Source organism: Zingiber officinale, chromosome 9B, assembly GCF_018446385.1.
Source record: "Zingiber officinale cultivar Zhangliang chromosome 9B, Zo_v1.1, whole genome shotgun sequence".
Classification (NCBI taxonomy): Eukaryota; Viridiplantae; Streptophyta; class Magnoliopsida; order Zingiberales; family Zingiberaceae; genus Zingiber; species Zingiber officinale.
This window is the reverse complement of record NC_056003.1, coordinates 9,607,572-9,623,839: the sequence shown is the minus strand read 5'-3', so window position 1 is coordinate 9,623,839 and position 16,268 is coordinate 9,607,572. Positions and strand designations below refer to the sequence as shown.

The following is a 16,268-nucleotide window of genomic DNA, read 5'->3' as shown; positions in this document are numbered from 1 at the left end:
TACATGAAGCCAGCATGCTCAATATCGTACATAAACAAACAACAGTTAAAGCATACAAATATGGTATCTAGTATCTGCTACGGATCATGGACAACAAACGAGACTGTATAGATATGGAAACGAATATCTCAAAGATAACGTGGAAGTATCAAGCACCGGAAAAATAAGAGTGGAGTCAAGGTAAACAGTCCTTATCCAAAATAATTCATGCACTAAGGTCAAAGTACTAAAAGAAAACAAAGTAAGAAGTACCCGCCTTTAAAATAGAGATCGTATCCACCATCTTCAATCAACGTCCTGCAAATCACGTGATGTACAATTTAGCTTAATTTCATAAACAACATTAGCTAAACCGAAACTCAACTTAATTAGGGAAAAACCCTAATCCAACTCATCCATGAATCCTCACATCTTTCTGAAACACTCCACATCTCATAATCAATCCAATGGTCTTTTATATCGATCATGAAAACTTCTATTAATCACCCTTTCATCAACTGATCCATATATGGAAATCCACCCAACTAAATCACCACATCAACTTAGTGATTCTATTAATCATAATATCAATTTAGCTAACAATCGATCATAACAAATCATAATACTAATCTCATAATCCTATAAATGATCATGTAATCATCTACATCAACCCTACATCATAAATTAATTAATCCTTTACTTATCTACACATCTACTAATCCCCTATTAGTTGAAGAACTAATCCTCACTGAATTAAATTTAACAAAAGATATATGTTACTTGAATCAAGCAATCCCACAGAACCTTCAGCAAACTAAACAAAATACTTCCTGCCAATCATCGTTAAAATTCCAGATCAATCAATATACCGAGTCTGCCAACACTAAATCCATTTCGAAGAATCAAACCCAAACAAAGGAACAAAGATGTCCACTGAACCTAAACAAAATCTTTCAAAACCCATTTAGAAATCAAGCAAAAACCTTGCACGGATACAAAATTAGTGCCCAAACCTCACTGCTAGCCTACCCATCCATACATATCTATGAAGGAACTACTTGCCGGATCAGTTAGGGCATACCTCCACGGGAGGAAGAGGGGTCGGCTGCCTTGGCTCGACGGTGCGGCTTGGGAGAGAAAAGGAGACCGGGCAACGTGCGACTCAAGGAGGAAGAGGAGATGGAGCATCTTCTTCTCCGGCAATGACCCGCGGCTGCAGGACTTTCAGGACTATGATCAGTCAGTCGTAACACTAGTCAGAGTTTTAAGGTTCATCACCCCCACGACCAGATATAGGGCCAGTCGAACTCCCAGGTGAACATTTCGAGTGCGTCTCATAGTATCACATGATACAAAGTGCCGATCGGATCTTTCGGGGCTTGGCTCCCACCTCTTCAAAGACAAGTATCACATGATACAAGCGTCCGACTAAAAGTTTTAGTTTGGCTATCTCTAGGTGACAATATTATTAGAGAATCACAACAACTCTACAGGGACTAACAACTACTTGCCAGAGAATGTTCTGAGGCTATAGCACATGCAATGGAACATTCCTCGAAGGGTGACTATACACACCTTCCATCACTTAACATATCTTGACAGCATATTCTCTTAACCCTCTTGTTGATGACGGAGGTTATAAGAAGCAGTTAAAATACAGATAACGAAAGATTGCTCGAAGGATGATTGCACATCTTTTAGGTTGTACATCTTCCCTCATCCGACATATTCTCGCACTAAATATTTCTTGTTACCTCATTACTACGGAGATTATAAGAGGTGATATAAAAAAGAGTTTTCTCCATTGGCGACATATGTAATATGCAGAGCCGATCCTCATTGTTTAAAGGTCCTGGGCGAAATTATAAATTATGCCCTAATTTTATCTTACAAGTATTACTTCTAAATCATCAAATGCATAGAGCACTCAATAAGGTGCAATATCAAGGAGCAACATTGTTAATTAGATAGTCCTTATTTAGTGACTATTATTTTAATATATAAAATTTTATTTCCAAAAATAAGATAAGGAAACATATCCCAAAATAAAATAAAATAAAATATATATTTATGACACTATTCACATTCAATAAATTTTAAAATATATATAAAATAAAATATATATTTATGACACTATCCACATTCAATAAATTTTAAAATATATAAAAAAATTAATGTTACAGATTTATTTACTTACTTAACTTTCAAATTCTATTTTTTTTTTAAAAAAATCTTTATCTAGGAAGGGAAATCTTATGCTTTATGATCCACCATTAGACACTCTATCTAAATATAAGATAAAGCATCATCAAATCAAAATAAATATATGAATCTTAAATATTGCATTGATAACTTGAGTAGCTAAATTGTCAATATAAATTTAATCATCAAATCAAGATAAAATCTATGAATTGAAAACATTGCACTGAACAATATATGGCAGTCTGCTCCCTGTGTAACTATCTCATTTCAAATACTAAGGCAAAAAAGATCACCATAAATGCCCTGCACTGGAACCAATAACTCAATATTTACATGTGAAGCGTCTATTGTAGAGCCTCGAAGTCGATAATGTACATTAGAACAAAAGGTAATGACATACCACTTTGTATGATGATTAGAACTAATATTGGAGTCATTCTGCATCTGTTAAGCTCCCCTTGCTTGTCCGCCAAACAAAAAGATTTTAAACTAAAATGTAAAATGATTTTAAACTAAAATGTAAAATGATTTTGAACTAAAATGTTATGAATTGAATAATCTTTCAAAGAAGCAATACTTACATAAGTTGGAGTTACTATAAATAATGGCATGTCATATTTGTTATTCAAGACATTTGAATTCAGTTCTTATACTAAGGATTTTGATTATTTACTAAAAAAAGCAATCAAACGGAGGTTCCAGTGTATTTCTACAGTACGTCAATTTTTACCGTATCAAAGGGGGCTCAAGATTATAAAAATATTGAAGTTCTTTGATATGAAGTGACTGTTTACTATATATAACCTAAGAAGTTACAAAGTTTTTTAATACACTAGTTTAAATTAGAAATTCATCTGATATTTTATACAAATTTAAGGGTTCAAATTACATCTACAAATTTAATTTCTACACAAGTACTTGGCAAGAATAGTTTAATATGCATCAATTAACTGTATAGGATGTTTTTTTTTTTTTTTGCATTCGAAGCCCATATAATCAAATCCTTTACAACTGAAAGGCGTTTATTAAGGTACATGTAAAAACTTGATTGAAAAAGGAAATAAAAATAAAAAAGATTTCAGAAGTAACCATGGTATTTATATTAATACTAACTAGTGAACAGGCCTACTGTGAAATGACATTTCATCAACATCAAAAGATTTAGATAACTTATTGTTTGCAAGTCAGAACCGTTTATGAAAAATATAATTAAGCTCAACAAGATGAAAAAGGATCTACTAGAAAAACAAATTGAGAAGAAATTATATATACTTTATCAATTTGCTGGTCTTGCTTTGGTTTAATGGCAGTCTTCACTTGATCCGTGTCTATGTTTCTCTAAAAAGAAAGGAAGATCAATTTGGGTAGAATGTAAGAGCAAAGCTAGTTAGAATATGATTAATCTATTCTACTAAATTGATTTCAACTCTTTTAATCTATTATAGTAAGATCAATTTATACAGAGATCAAATAATCTTCATTTCCTCTAAAATGATATTCCAGATTGCAATAAAATCAAGGAAGCTCTAGCATTAGGAAATAAGGAAACTACATAAAAGGAAAAGAATTAAGTTATCCGCCGCAAGAGAGGGCCAGAAAGAAAACCTAGTTCACGAGAGGGTGGGGAGAGAGCTAGAGAGGGCTCGTCTCGCCGTAGCCGAGGGAGGGCACCTTGAAGACAGGGCTTGTCGTCGTCAACAAGGGCAGGGCGCGGCGAGGGAGGTTCGGCGAGGAGAATCGCGAGGGGCCGAGGCGAGAGTTGAGAGAGCTAGGGCAAGAGACGGTTTTGGCGAGGAAAAGAGGAAAATATGATTTAAAAAAAACATATATATATATATATATATATATATATATATATATATATATATATATATATCATGGGGCCCTTGGAATTTTTGGGCCTTGGGCAGGGCCCTGGTAGCCCTGGCCCAGGGCCAGCTCTGGTAGCCCTGGCCCAGGGCCAGCTCTGGTAGCCCTGGCCCAGGGCCAGCTCTGGTAGCCCTGGCCCAGAGCCGGCTCTGGTAATATGTTTTACATATGTTCACATCTTTTATTATGCACACATCTAGTACTGTTTATTTCCTTCAACTTTCTCTTGGTCACTTTACTGACTTGAGCGTCGGAGTGTCTGCGCTAAGGATCCCCTCTCTAGTTCTAGCTCTAATGTTTTGTTTACTCTCTTTGGTGTGCGCAGAGTGGAAGAAGCCCTTTCCTCCTCAGTTCAAAGTCTTCTCCCAATCAACAGTATGGCTACAGTGTACATCTTCTTAGATTTCAGGCAAAGTCGATTTTCAACTTGAAATTACTTGAAAAAAGATAGACAATATAGTGAGTAATATATACATTAGTTAAGAAAACACATAAAAGATTGACTTTTAGCAAGAATTAAAGAGTGAGAAGTTCTAATCCCCCGTTTGCAAGGCCAAGCATTTGATCTAAATGCATCGGATATCGATCGAGTAGCTTAGGCATAGTTAACGAGCAACAAACAGTAAAGTTATCAACATTTGCAAGAAACTATGCCAATGCTTAAAAATTTAAACAGATAAGTCATATTTCTTATTTACAAGATATCCTATGATACCAACATTTGCAAGAAACTATGCTAAAATTAGTCAGTGTTTACCGTCCCAGCCCTTATCGAGAGCCTATGATGATCCTTATCTCCACTCGAGTGCAGTTCTGATGGTCGTTCCTTTTGAGAGGTTCCACCACCAAACACATTACAGTGCTTGATTGTGTCTCTGTAAATCAATGACTCCCAAACCTCCCAATCTGCTTGGTGTAATGCAGTTCAACCAAGCAGCTAGCTAAGTGTGCTCCCTGCTGATTATGAAACTGATCGTACCACAAAAAAGCTTACTGATCTTGTCAACTGCTTTAATCACCCAAGCAGGCAATAAGATCACACACTCTGTTTGGTATATCATTTTATGGCTTAGGTTTACCTGCCTCCCATTGACAGGAATCTCTCCTTTGAGGTATTTAAGTATTTCTCATTGAACTCCAGAACAACTTATTTGGTCTATTTGTGCCTTCCTACTTGCTGCCCCAAATGACTGATTGGAAGTTGTTGCAGTCAGCAACCCCAGAATGATTTTTAAATTAAATTTGAATTCGAAACTAAATTTAAAAATATTTTAATACGATCCTCCTGAGAAAAATATCAGAAGCACGAACTAATCCTTCCAACCTCCCGCCCTCGTTCTGTGGTTACCTAATGATCCACGACTACTAACCCGACGCCTGCTCGCCGTCCCCCTCTTCTACCCGCAGCGTGAGCGTGTGGGGCCCACTAGGGTTATTCAACAAACTAAGAAGTTTAGAACCGGTCCATCTCGATCTTCCTGTTTATTTTACGTTCAGATCACCTGGCTTTCAAAGGACAGGCTCGATTGTCCTATTGCTTAATATTTCGCCGCGTTGGAAGTGTATGTATGCATTATAGTCTACGATGACTGCGACAATCCATGGAAGGTGTTTGGAAAGAAACAGCGCATCTGCGAAAGGAACGAATGGGTTATTGGACTAGCCTTGGTGGTGGACCTAGCCGGTCCAGGCCGGGCCCAAGCCTGCACAAAACAGGGCTGTCATTGCCGACGTACAATTGAATTGACCCACAGTGGTGGGTCAAACGGTCAGCCGATTCCAACTACTTCCCTTCTTCTCCTTTCTTTTATTCCTGTGTTACACGGCTGCTTAGCTCAGTCTCAGCCGCCAAATTTTACTCTTTTCTTCCCTTGAATAAGAAATCTTCTTCCTTCTTTCTTCCTCTTCGCCTTCTTCCTCCTCTAATCCGAGCGATCTCCTTCGTTTTCCTCCCAAATTTGGAAGGAAGGAAAGGAAAAGGGAAATGGAAGAGCCGGAGTCTCCTTCCTCCTCTGCCTCTGGCACTCCGCGTAAGTCCCTCCTACGCTCCGCCACATGGAACGCCCGCTCTCAACCGCATCCTAATCACAACTCAAATCCGAATTCGAGCGCTAACCCTAATCGGCCCCCCAAACCCGGCCGCCTGGCCCTCCCCCCTCCCCCTCCCCTCACCGCCTGGCCCCGCCCCGCCTCCGATGACTGCCGCCACTGGCCCACTACCCCCTCCGCCTCTTCCTCCTCCAACCCGGCTGCAGATGACGGCGACCCAGACATCTCCCGCGTCGACGACCACGTCTTCCTCGGGGGCGACGCGGCCGCCCGCGACCGCGCGACCCTCCGCCGCCACGGCATCACTCACGTGCTCAACTGCGCCGGCGCCGCTTGTCCCGACCACTTCCGCGGAGAGCTCGAGTATAGCACTCTGTGGCTCCGCGACTCCCCCGCCGAGGATCTCGCCCCTGTGCTGTACGACGCGTTCGACTTCCTCGAGCGGGCGCGCGCTGCTCCCCGGGGCCGCGCGCTTGTCCACTGCCGCCGCGGAGCATCCAGATCTGCCGCCCTTGTCGTCGCGTACCTGATGTGGCGCCGCGCATTGACCTTTGACCGCGCGCTCCGCGCCGTTCGCGTAGCGCGTCCGTCCGCAGACCCAAACCTCGGCTTCGCCGCTCAGCTCCTCCACTGCCAACGCCGCTTCCTTACCCTTCCGCCGACATCTGTCTCCTCTGCAATCCGTGCATACCGCATGGCTCCGCAATCCCCCTGCGACCCCCTCTACCTCGTCCCCAAATCGGTCGACCTCTCCGCCACCGGTGCAAACATTCTTGATTCCCGAGGCGTATTCATCATTCACACGCCTGCCGCCATCTACGTCTGGCTTGGTCAAGGTTGCGAACCCTCCATGACCGCCGCCGCGGCTACCTCTGCTCTCCAGCTCGTCCGCTATGAGCGTGCTGACGGTCCAATTATCACAGTGCACGAGGGTTCCGAATCTGCAGCCTTCTGGGCCTCCTTAAACAACGACCCTTCGCCTCCTAACACTGATGAGTTCGTAGGTAAGCGGAGAGTAGAGCTCTATGATCTCGACTACGACATCTTCCGCAGGGCCATCCCTAGAGCTCGAGGGACACCGCCACTTCCGGCGAAGTCACCGGCGAAGGAGAGTGGTTGGACCCGTTTAAGACGCGAATTCGCAATCAAGGGTTTGAAGGAACTAACGAAAGCTGTGTTAGAGAGCAGGGTTTTTGACGACGAGGGCCTGCGGGTAAGCGATACAATTCGATCTCCAGGATCTTTCTCTATGGAGTCAAGCGCCACGCCATCATCGTCTACTGCCGACACTGCTTCAGTTATTTCTACCTTCTCGCCAAATTCCTTCTCTTCTTCTGATTGGTATAATTTGTCACCACCAAGCTCAGAATTATATAGGACGCGCCAAACTGAACTGAACTCGGATTTGCAATCATCTGTTACTGGGAATGTAAAGTGGATGGGCTCAAGAACTTTAGTTGAACGTAGACGAGATAATGCTCCTCTGGTTCTGTTACCATCATCTGCTGATGCCTCGGGGAGGCTTTCTTCAACAGAATTAGTAATGGATTGGTGCCCATCTCCTCCATTTATTTCAGAAGTGGAAGAAGACCAAGAAGCATTAGATATAGGACAACTCTCTTTGGATGCTTCAGACAAAGATGTCTCTGCCGAGGATGCACCTTCTGGTGCTGATGAGGATACTGAATTAATTCATCCAGTTCTTTTCAGGTGGCCTGATATGGATAAAGTGGAGGATGCGCATCATGGAGTTCTTAACTCTGACTCAGTGTTCTTATTGCTAACATCAGAATCGAAAGCAGGTTCTAGGAAGCCAATGATAAAAATGTATGTTTGGCTAGGAAGAAATAGTAGGCATAACATTCTAGGAGAGGAGGAAGAAAAAGAGACTGCACACGTTGATAGAATTGGCACCAAGTTTATCGAGCTCATGGGTATTCCATTGGATACTACTATACAGGTATGTTATATTTTTCTTTTGCCATACTAAATTAGCTTCTTGGACCTATATGCTAAATCGGAATTGTATACTTACCAGAAATCATTCTCAGTTCTCTATTTAGGAAATATATATATCTTCAATGAATTTATAATGATCTTTTAAACTCTTGAGATGAATTTGACTGAAACATCATCTAATGCTTTAGCAGTGTTTATACACTTTATATCCTTTTGTTTTTAATTAAGAAAGATCTCTGTTTGAAAATCTATTTCTAAGCATAAACTATTTCTATAATTCTATTTATACTCGACCAAGAGAAGACCTTTTTTTAGCAAGACAATGGTGTATGATTGAATAAACTATAGTATTTCTTATTTCCTTTTAATAGTCAACGAAAAGTATGTAATATGTCAAGATTTTTCTCAGTCTTGAGCTAGTTTTCTGCACCTTAAAGTTTGTTCACACTTATATATGGGCTGGGTACCATTTATTAACTTAAATAGATGAAAACTGGCTAAGCTAAAATAACAAGGAACATTTTGCCATTTCCTCAAAGCACGACTTTTTATACTTCATATCCAATCATCATTTAATCTTCGTTGTGAAATTTCTGCGTTTCATGTCCATCCTACTTCTGATTTGTGCTCAAATATATTTTTTTTGTCAGATTTGGGTTTGTAAAGGAGTAAAAAAAATACTAATGTTGAATTATGGGATTATACATATCATAGAGTTTCATAAAAGTTTCTAGGCCACTTAGTGGTTTATCGTTGTCATTGTACACATTGTTGTCTTTTCCTGTGGTTGAAGTTGCACTGATGCCCTATGATAGCCCAGAGCTTTATCCAGTTTTATTATATTGTGAGTTTTTCATAGGGATCACTTAGACACATTAAAGGTTTATAGTTGCTATTGTTTTCTGCTACCAATATTCGAAGTGTAAGGCTTTAGTAGTACTTGATGGATACATCAATTCCTCTATCATGTCTGACTTTGGATCAATCATCCTATTCCTCAGTTGAGTATGGCTTGTTAAATAAGTAGCATGTCATGGTTACTTTGTGTAATCCATGGAAATTCTGATGAGGTGACTGAGCAAAAAAAGTACAACTTGAGTAATGAATTAATAAGTAGAATAAAAATTATAGAAAAAGAAAAAGTATCTCTTACTCTAGATATACTAGAAAAAAGACCAGATTATGCAATGATGAGAATAAACAAGAATACTTGCCAAAAGCATATTATCCTCTTTTGAATGGCACATATCGTGGAAAAATAAACAAATTCTATTCACATACGACCATGAATCATTTAATTACTTCGAAAGAAAATTCGTCGAAAATAGTTTAGATAAATAAGCTTCATGGGCTATTTTCGATTTCTAATAATTACCAAGAATTTGAACATGGAAAAAAAATCCACTTAATGTAAATTCACCATGGAATTATATTATTAATTCGTTAACGTCAATTGATCAATTATCTTTTGAGTACATACCCAATTCTCATTTGAAAAAAATCTTCTAAACCTCACACCACTATATTTTTTATCATACTGTATTACTCTGTATATTTGGAAAGAGCCATTGCAATCAAAGGCTAAGGGAAAATGTCCTTTGACCACTTGAGAAGAATTCTATTGAGTTCCTTGTTCGAATACGTAATAGAAAGTCAAAATTTGTCCTTTAGATTACTTAGAAAGGAAGGAGAGAGGAGGTGGAAAGGAGGGATAAGGGGATAGGAAGAAGCCATGAGATTGATTACTTGGTGATGAAATGAAAAAAAATACTCTGTTGATGATCCATCACCTTCTCTTCCAAATTTGTCTCCTTTTGTCACTTCTTGGAAACCATTTGACCTCCTTACAACCTTTTGCAATCACAACATTCATATTATCACCAACATCCTCCACCTCCACACCATCATTTATGGCCATGGAGTTCATTGTTGCCCTCGACTTCCTCAACTCTAGAAGGTCCATATCCTCAGTGATGAGCACCATATTGGGCCATGGTGGCAAAGGACATTATGGCCCTTTTGCCTATTAGGTGACTCTTTCTGCCATTGCACTTATATTTGGGTGAAAGCCAAATTAGCCTAAATCCTTTATGTAAAATAATTTGTTAACTCCTTTCAATTCATAATATGTTAGTGTTTCTATAAAAAAAAAAAAATGAGACTCAGGATACCAGTTACTCCTCTAAGATGTCATTTCCATTATTCCATATTACTTGATTGCATAGATAAGTCTTAGAAATGTGCATGACTTTTTTTCTTTTAGAAAAACATCATTTATAGTCTCGATCATGCTATGAGACTCAGTAGTAGGGACTCTTCAAGAAACTTCCTATGTGAACGAAGAAATTTTTTCTTTTACAACCAATCTCTAGTAAAATTTCATACAAGAAATAAAGAGAGAGAAAGAGCAATAATGGAGTTAGTGGATCTAATTCCTATTCTCGTTGCCAATTCACCACTACTCCTTATGATGGGTCTGTAAGAGTAAGTATGCTGAGACCGAAAGGGGCATCCATATTCTCCCTTCCTGTGGAATCAGAATTTATCCTCCTAAATGACCATATATTAGTCTATAGTTGGGAAGTTAAACAATTAGAGTTGAAGGAGTGAGGGATACTATTTGATATAGTTACTAAATATAATTAAAAGGATTTAAATAACTTGGCCATTTCCTAAGTGGATTAGTAGAATTTATTTAGACTAGCTTAAATAGGAACTTGGCTCCATGTAAGAGATGTATTTGTAGTTGTTGAAGATTTTACTATGTTTGTCATCATATTATTTTATTCATGAAGTTAACATCATATAGTCTACTAGCATTAAAAGTGACGTATATATTTGTGGAAATAGATTTAGTGCCATGTTATGCATCACAAGCAAGAAGTCGATAAATCCAAGTGCTTTAGTTGGCAAATTTCATAGACATATATGCTTTAGTGTCTTGCAAGAAAAAATGATTGTAGAAATTCAAAATTTTAAGTTGAAAGAAAATGCAACGAGGGGGGTTAGAGTCTCTTTTAAAGGTCCAATTATGGCTCATTTTTAATGATAAATCAACCTATCATATCACTTCATAAACAAATAATCAATTTATAAAACAACACATCCAAATTTATATATATATATATATTTTAAAGTGCTCAATTCTCTCTCACCAAGGAGAACTTGACTCTAGTCAACTTGTCAATATCTGAATTTGGATGTCCTTTCCAATAGCTAAGGAGTAATATTAACACCATTTCGGTCTTAATCTTCGAGGAATACAATTTTTGCAATGTTTTTTCGTTGGTTGTCCCTTCTAATCAGGAAGCAATGCAACTTATTATGATGTAAAAATGCTCCATGTGGCTCTCTTGTAACAAAGTTAACATGCAAGAACAGATGGTCAAACATCTCCAATTAGTATAAATTTTAATTACAAATTTGAACTAATGGTTAAAATAGTTTGTAAGATAAGTAAATATACATTAGAACTATTTTTTCTCAAAATATGACTAAATAAATTAATAAGAAGGCCCTTGGAGTAATTTTTATGAGATAATTCAACTACATGAATATAAGAGGATATATTATATCATCACTAAGTACTTTATAATAATCAATTCCTAAAATAACTTATTCTAGCATATGAATTTCTCTTAATGGACGGTTGACCTAAGAACGCTGGTTTGCTTGGTCGTCCGCTGCAAGCGCTTTCCGATTTATCATGGTGGCTGGTGGGAAACTTCTGTGGAGCCGGTCTGTCACCCCAAAATTAGTCAACGTAGGCGGGATACCTGGTGCCAACTAAAAACAAGAATCCTATTTTGTTTTGACTACTTATAAATAAACAAATTCAAAGTTTTGAAAAATTAAACATCATGGTTCAAAAGTTTCAATCTCATTTTTATTCTCCACATTATTATGCTCGCTTTTAGTTGTTCTTTTTGGCACCGTGTGAATACTTCCAAGTGTTTATCTAAATATGCCGCCATTCTTGGCATCTAAGTAAATTTTCAAACTTCTAGAGAAATAAAAGGATAGATAATAATTTGTTGGTGCAAGGAGCACTAGATGATTGAACCTGAGTTTTGATATTGGCAAAGAGTTCAAAGTTAACTCTTATTGTTATATTGATGAGGTTGAACAAATGTGCAGAAAAGTCCTAAGTGATCTTAGACAAGGTAAAAGTCCTAGTGAATATTAAGCAGGTGGAAAGTCCTAGTTGCGGTTAAGCAAGGAAGTCCGAGAGATTGGACAAAAGTCTTAGCAGGTCGAGGACATCAGGTGGAAAATCCTAAAGTCTCCCGGATGCTGAGCAAAATTCCAAATGGTTGAGAGGACCAATTTGGCACCAGGTAAACTCTCATGAGTGGACTAGGTGAGGGTGCATTCCCCGTAGAAGGAACAGTAGGCATAAGATTTCAAGGAAATTCAAAAGTCAGATCTAGACAATCTCTAGACTTTCAAATTATCTTTATTTTGACTCTGCTAACTCTTTGGTGCTGGAAATATTATTTGTGTTAGACTAACATTGGTTGCAAAAGCAAAATTGAAGAGGCTGGCCGAAGCCCTCTGCGTTTGAGGCGCAGAGGCACCTCCTGTGCGATGGAGACGCTTCAATGCAGAAGGCGCAAAGGCGCCTCAGTTCGAGGATGCGCCTCCGTGCAAATTAGATTCAAGGATAGACTTTGCTTCAACGCTTGCCGCATGGAGGACTCGTGGCGTCTCCATTTGGATGGAGGTGCCTCCGGTCAATAAGAACCAGGCTTTTTGACGCTGATCTTGATTGAGTTGGAGATGCCTCCAATTGCTTGGAGGCGCCTCAGTTCACCTATATAAGTACAATGCTGAACAATACTCACAACACCTTCTACAACTTCTGTTCTTGCGCATTGCTTCGAAAAGCTCCCGCTCAAATGCTGCTCCAACAACAATGCCTAAGATACCACTCCAAGTTATTGGTATAATCATTTTGTTTATTGTACTTTCAATTCCATACATTTGTAATCATTCGAAGTTTTAGTGGATTGTCCAACGAAAGCACTCAACCAATGTGGGCCTTGGAGTAGAAGTCGTCAAAGGTTTCGAACCAAGTAGAAAACAAAGTGTTAGTATTGCTTTATTTGTTCTCTTAATTCTCTTTCCGCTCTGCTTTCTCGAACACTTTACGAAAAAAAAGTGAAAAAGTCATGAGCGCTATTCAACCCCCTCCCTCTAGCGCTTTCAATCCTACATAATTGCTAAAGGTAACTGATGATTGTGGGGTCATTTTAAACAATCTAGCAGATTCAACCTTTCTTTGGTTAGAAAATTTTCAAAAAGATGATAAGTATGTTCCCGTGCCTTTCAAATGGTTTTCACAATCATATTTATTGGTTGCAAACTAGTATAGGACTGAATTGTGCCATTGCAGGTGCATAGTGTTCCAAATCATATAAATTGGTTCTAAAGTCAGAATGGAGCTCAAATGGTAGATCAATAGTGTGTCTGTATATATATATATATATATATATAAGGGTTGTTACCCTAGTTACCTTGTGAGCACCATGTGTAATTGTTTTTTTAAAAAAAAAGCTTAAATACTATAATCTAAACCCTAAATTATAAATTCTAAACCCTAAGCTCTAAAAAAATAAAGGAAAAAAAAATACATGATGCACACATGGTGAGCGCCATAAGATAAGTAGAGTAACAAAATTCATATATATATAGGCGCGCACGCGCGCACACACACGAGGTGAGTCCAAGTTTGGCATAATAATTGTTTATTTAGACAATCTGAGTGTTTTATATTGATGCAAAATATTGTTGTTGGCTGAAACAGAGGCAAAGATATTTTGATTTACCCTTCATTTCTTTCTCAGGTTCCTTGATTTATTGTGATGTTCCTTGGTCCTTCACCTTCATGCCTTTGTAAATTTTTAACGTAATCGACTACAATTCTGACTCTTTAAACAATTTCAGTTTCTATAACTAGATAGGCTCAATGGTGTTTGCAAAATTTGCCCTTGTTTTTTCGTTTATAGGGAATTTGGGTGACAAGATTTCCGTTGTGATTCCCAAGGTTAAACCATCTCTGAAAGAGTGAAGGTTTATGTTTTATTTATTGGTGAACTCATCCTTCTGAAAAACTTGTGCCATAACATGTGTCAGAGCTCTTGACAAGTTGTACAAAAGACTTTCCTCCTTTTCCTTGTTAATTGTCATTTTGATGAACCTTACACTGAATAATATCATTTAAACATCCTAATATATTCTCTCAAGTCTTATTGAACCCTTGGTTTTTAACTCTATATATTCTTCTTGCTTTATCATCAATTTATGGTTGATATATTAACCTGGCAGTGGATGGATCTCGTCCATGTAATTAGTTATGAAGAAGGAACGCAAGAGTACTTTTTCTGAAAGGGATTTATTACAAGCTTACTTGCCTTTTACCCACCCAAGATTTGCTGTGATGATTTACAGATTTCTTACATGCTTACTTGCTTGTGACATGTATAATCTGCTATAACAAACAAAACTCTCGTGAAGTTTGTTGGAAGGATCCTGACGGCTTGCCAATAACTTCCAAAGTTTTGTTCTACAATAAGTACATTCTTCTCATTAGTTTACGTGTCTCCTAAAACTTGACAATACTTGGTGTTGTCTTCACAGGTAATTAGAGAGGGCGAGGAGCCAGAACAGTTCTTAAATCACTTATTCTCTTTCCACCAAGCTAAGGAAGTCATTCATTGAAGACGCAGAGAATGTGTAAGTGAGATCTAACGTTCTTTGCAACCATTAGCAATTCATAATTCCTGATGGAAGATGTGCATAATTTTTTTTTTTGCGATTTAATTCATTAGGAAAACGGTATAACATGATAAAAAAATGGTAAACCAGGTAACACCGAACCCGAGTGACCGGCTTGGTCCCACGGAAGTTTCCCCCGATCGTTAAGGTAAATTAGGAAGTGCTTGCGGAAAGCTCAGCATTCCATGTGTTCTTTGAAGGAAAAATTCTTATAAATACGCTATAGCTGAGATTGAAATACGGATACTTGGGTGACAACTTGTCATCCTTTTGTTATACTGTTGTCCCAGGGGCAACTGTGTAACATGGTAATTAGAACCTCTAGTATCATCAGCCATCACCATGATGTGTATGGAGCTGGACGTTGGAAATTATGGGAAATAATTTTTAGGTGAAAATAGCACTCTATGGCAAAAGGTACTCTCTCACCCTCTGCTCTCTAGTTTCTTACAACAGTTGTCATTTTCAGGTTTATTTTGCATTTGACTAATTTGTCACTCCTGTATTCGTGAGAATGACAAGTACAAAAGGTTCAAATGACCATTTTAAAGATAAAAGTAGTGTTCCAAGCTTGGATTGTACCCTACGCTCGGCCTATTCTAAGAACAGCCATGGGCCATAACCACTTAGGTTCAAGGCCATGTCCAAAAGCGTTGGGCATGCCGAGCATGATCCTACCATAGCACAATTGCTCATGTTGAGCAGCCTAACCTATTTGACATCTCTAATTGAATCATACCTGCATTAGTGTGTTTATTATAATAAAAGTTTGCAAGTTAGATATCTACTACTCTTGGTTTTTTGTTCAAGAAAGATATCATTGTTAATTATGTGTAATGTATGATTGTTTAACTTTTTAAAAGATATCACGGTTGGAATAAAAATCTATAGAGGTCTCCAGAGAGAATCATGTGGAGCCTTCATCAAAGCCACATGCATACATATAATGTGACAGGTAGTAAAATGTGGACATTTGAGTTGAGAGATTAAGATGAAGGCTCCATGTGATTCACTTAACTAAGATTTTTTTTATGTATAGGCTTATTTGGATGTTTTGAACACTAAACACAAGCAGTTTTAACTCAAGGACTACACCGATCAGTAATCAGATAGAAATCATGCACGAGTTTATAAATCATTCAAAGGTTTAACGGGTAATGAATGCAATTTCGTAATCAAGCTTCGCGAAGGGGCAATTCTATCATAAACACTGGGCCTGTAGCATTTGCCGGCACCTTCCACAAAAGCAGAAATTTAATATGCTATGAAAAGTCTTGGCAAACTAAAATCTTCAGGGTTGGAGATGGTTTCGACTCTGACTTCATTCAAAGCTGTCAGAATATCATCAAAACTGACGTTTTCTAATTGTTTGGCATTTCCTAATTGCGCACGCATCATCAAAGTTGACTTCCAAAAGGCTTTTGACAAGGTGA

At 38.3% G+C, this 16,268-nt stretch overlaps 1 protein-coding gene across 2 annotated transcripts; it reads left to right on the top strand.

Moving 5' to 3' along the window:
• The first annotated feature begins 5,865 nt into the window (after window positions 1-5,865).
• LOC122025151 (protein-tyrosine-phosphatase MKP1-like) lies at window positions 5,866-15,665 on the top strand. 2 transcript variants are annotated; one of them, XM_042583918.1, is made up of 3 exons: window positions 5,866-8,059; window positions 14,698-14,793; window positions 14,926-15,665. In XM_042583918.1, exons 1-2 carry the CDS (start codon window positions 6,035-6,037, stop codon window positions 14,776-14,778), a joined length of 2,106 nt encoding a protein of 701 aa, XP_042439852.1. In that variant the 5' UTR covers window positions 5,866-6,034; the 3' UTR covers window positions 14,779-14,793; window positions 14,926-15,665. The 2 variants fall into 2 exon arrangements, with proteins under 2 accessions (XP_042439852.1, XP_042439851.1); XM_042583917.1 differs by having other exon boundaries at window positions 14,698-15,665.
• Window positions 15,666-16,268: the final 603 nt, after the last annotated feature.

Bases quoted from the DNA above. Each gene is read 5' to 3' on its own strand.
- LOC122025151 (XM_042583918.1), top strand. From the start codon at position 6,035: ATGGAAGAGCCGGAGTCTCCTTCCTCCTCTGCCTCTGGCACTCCGCGT. The intron at 8,060-14,697 runs GTATGTTATATT...TTGTCTTCACAG, and splicing joins CATTGGATACTACTATACAG to GTAATTAGAGAGGGCGAGGA.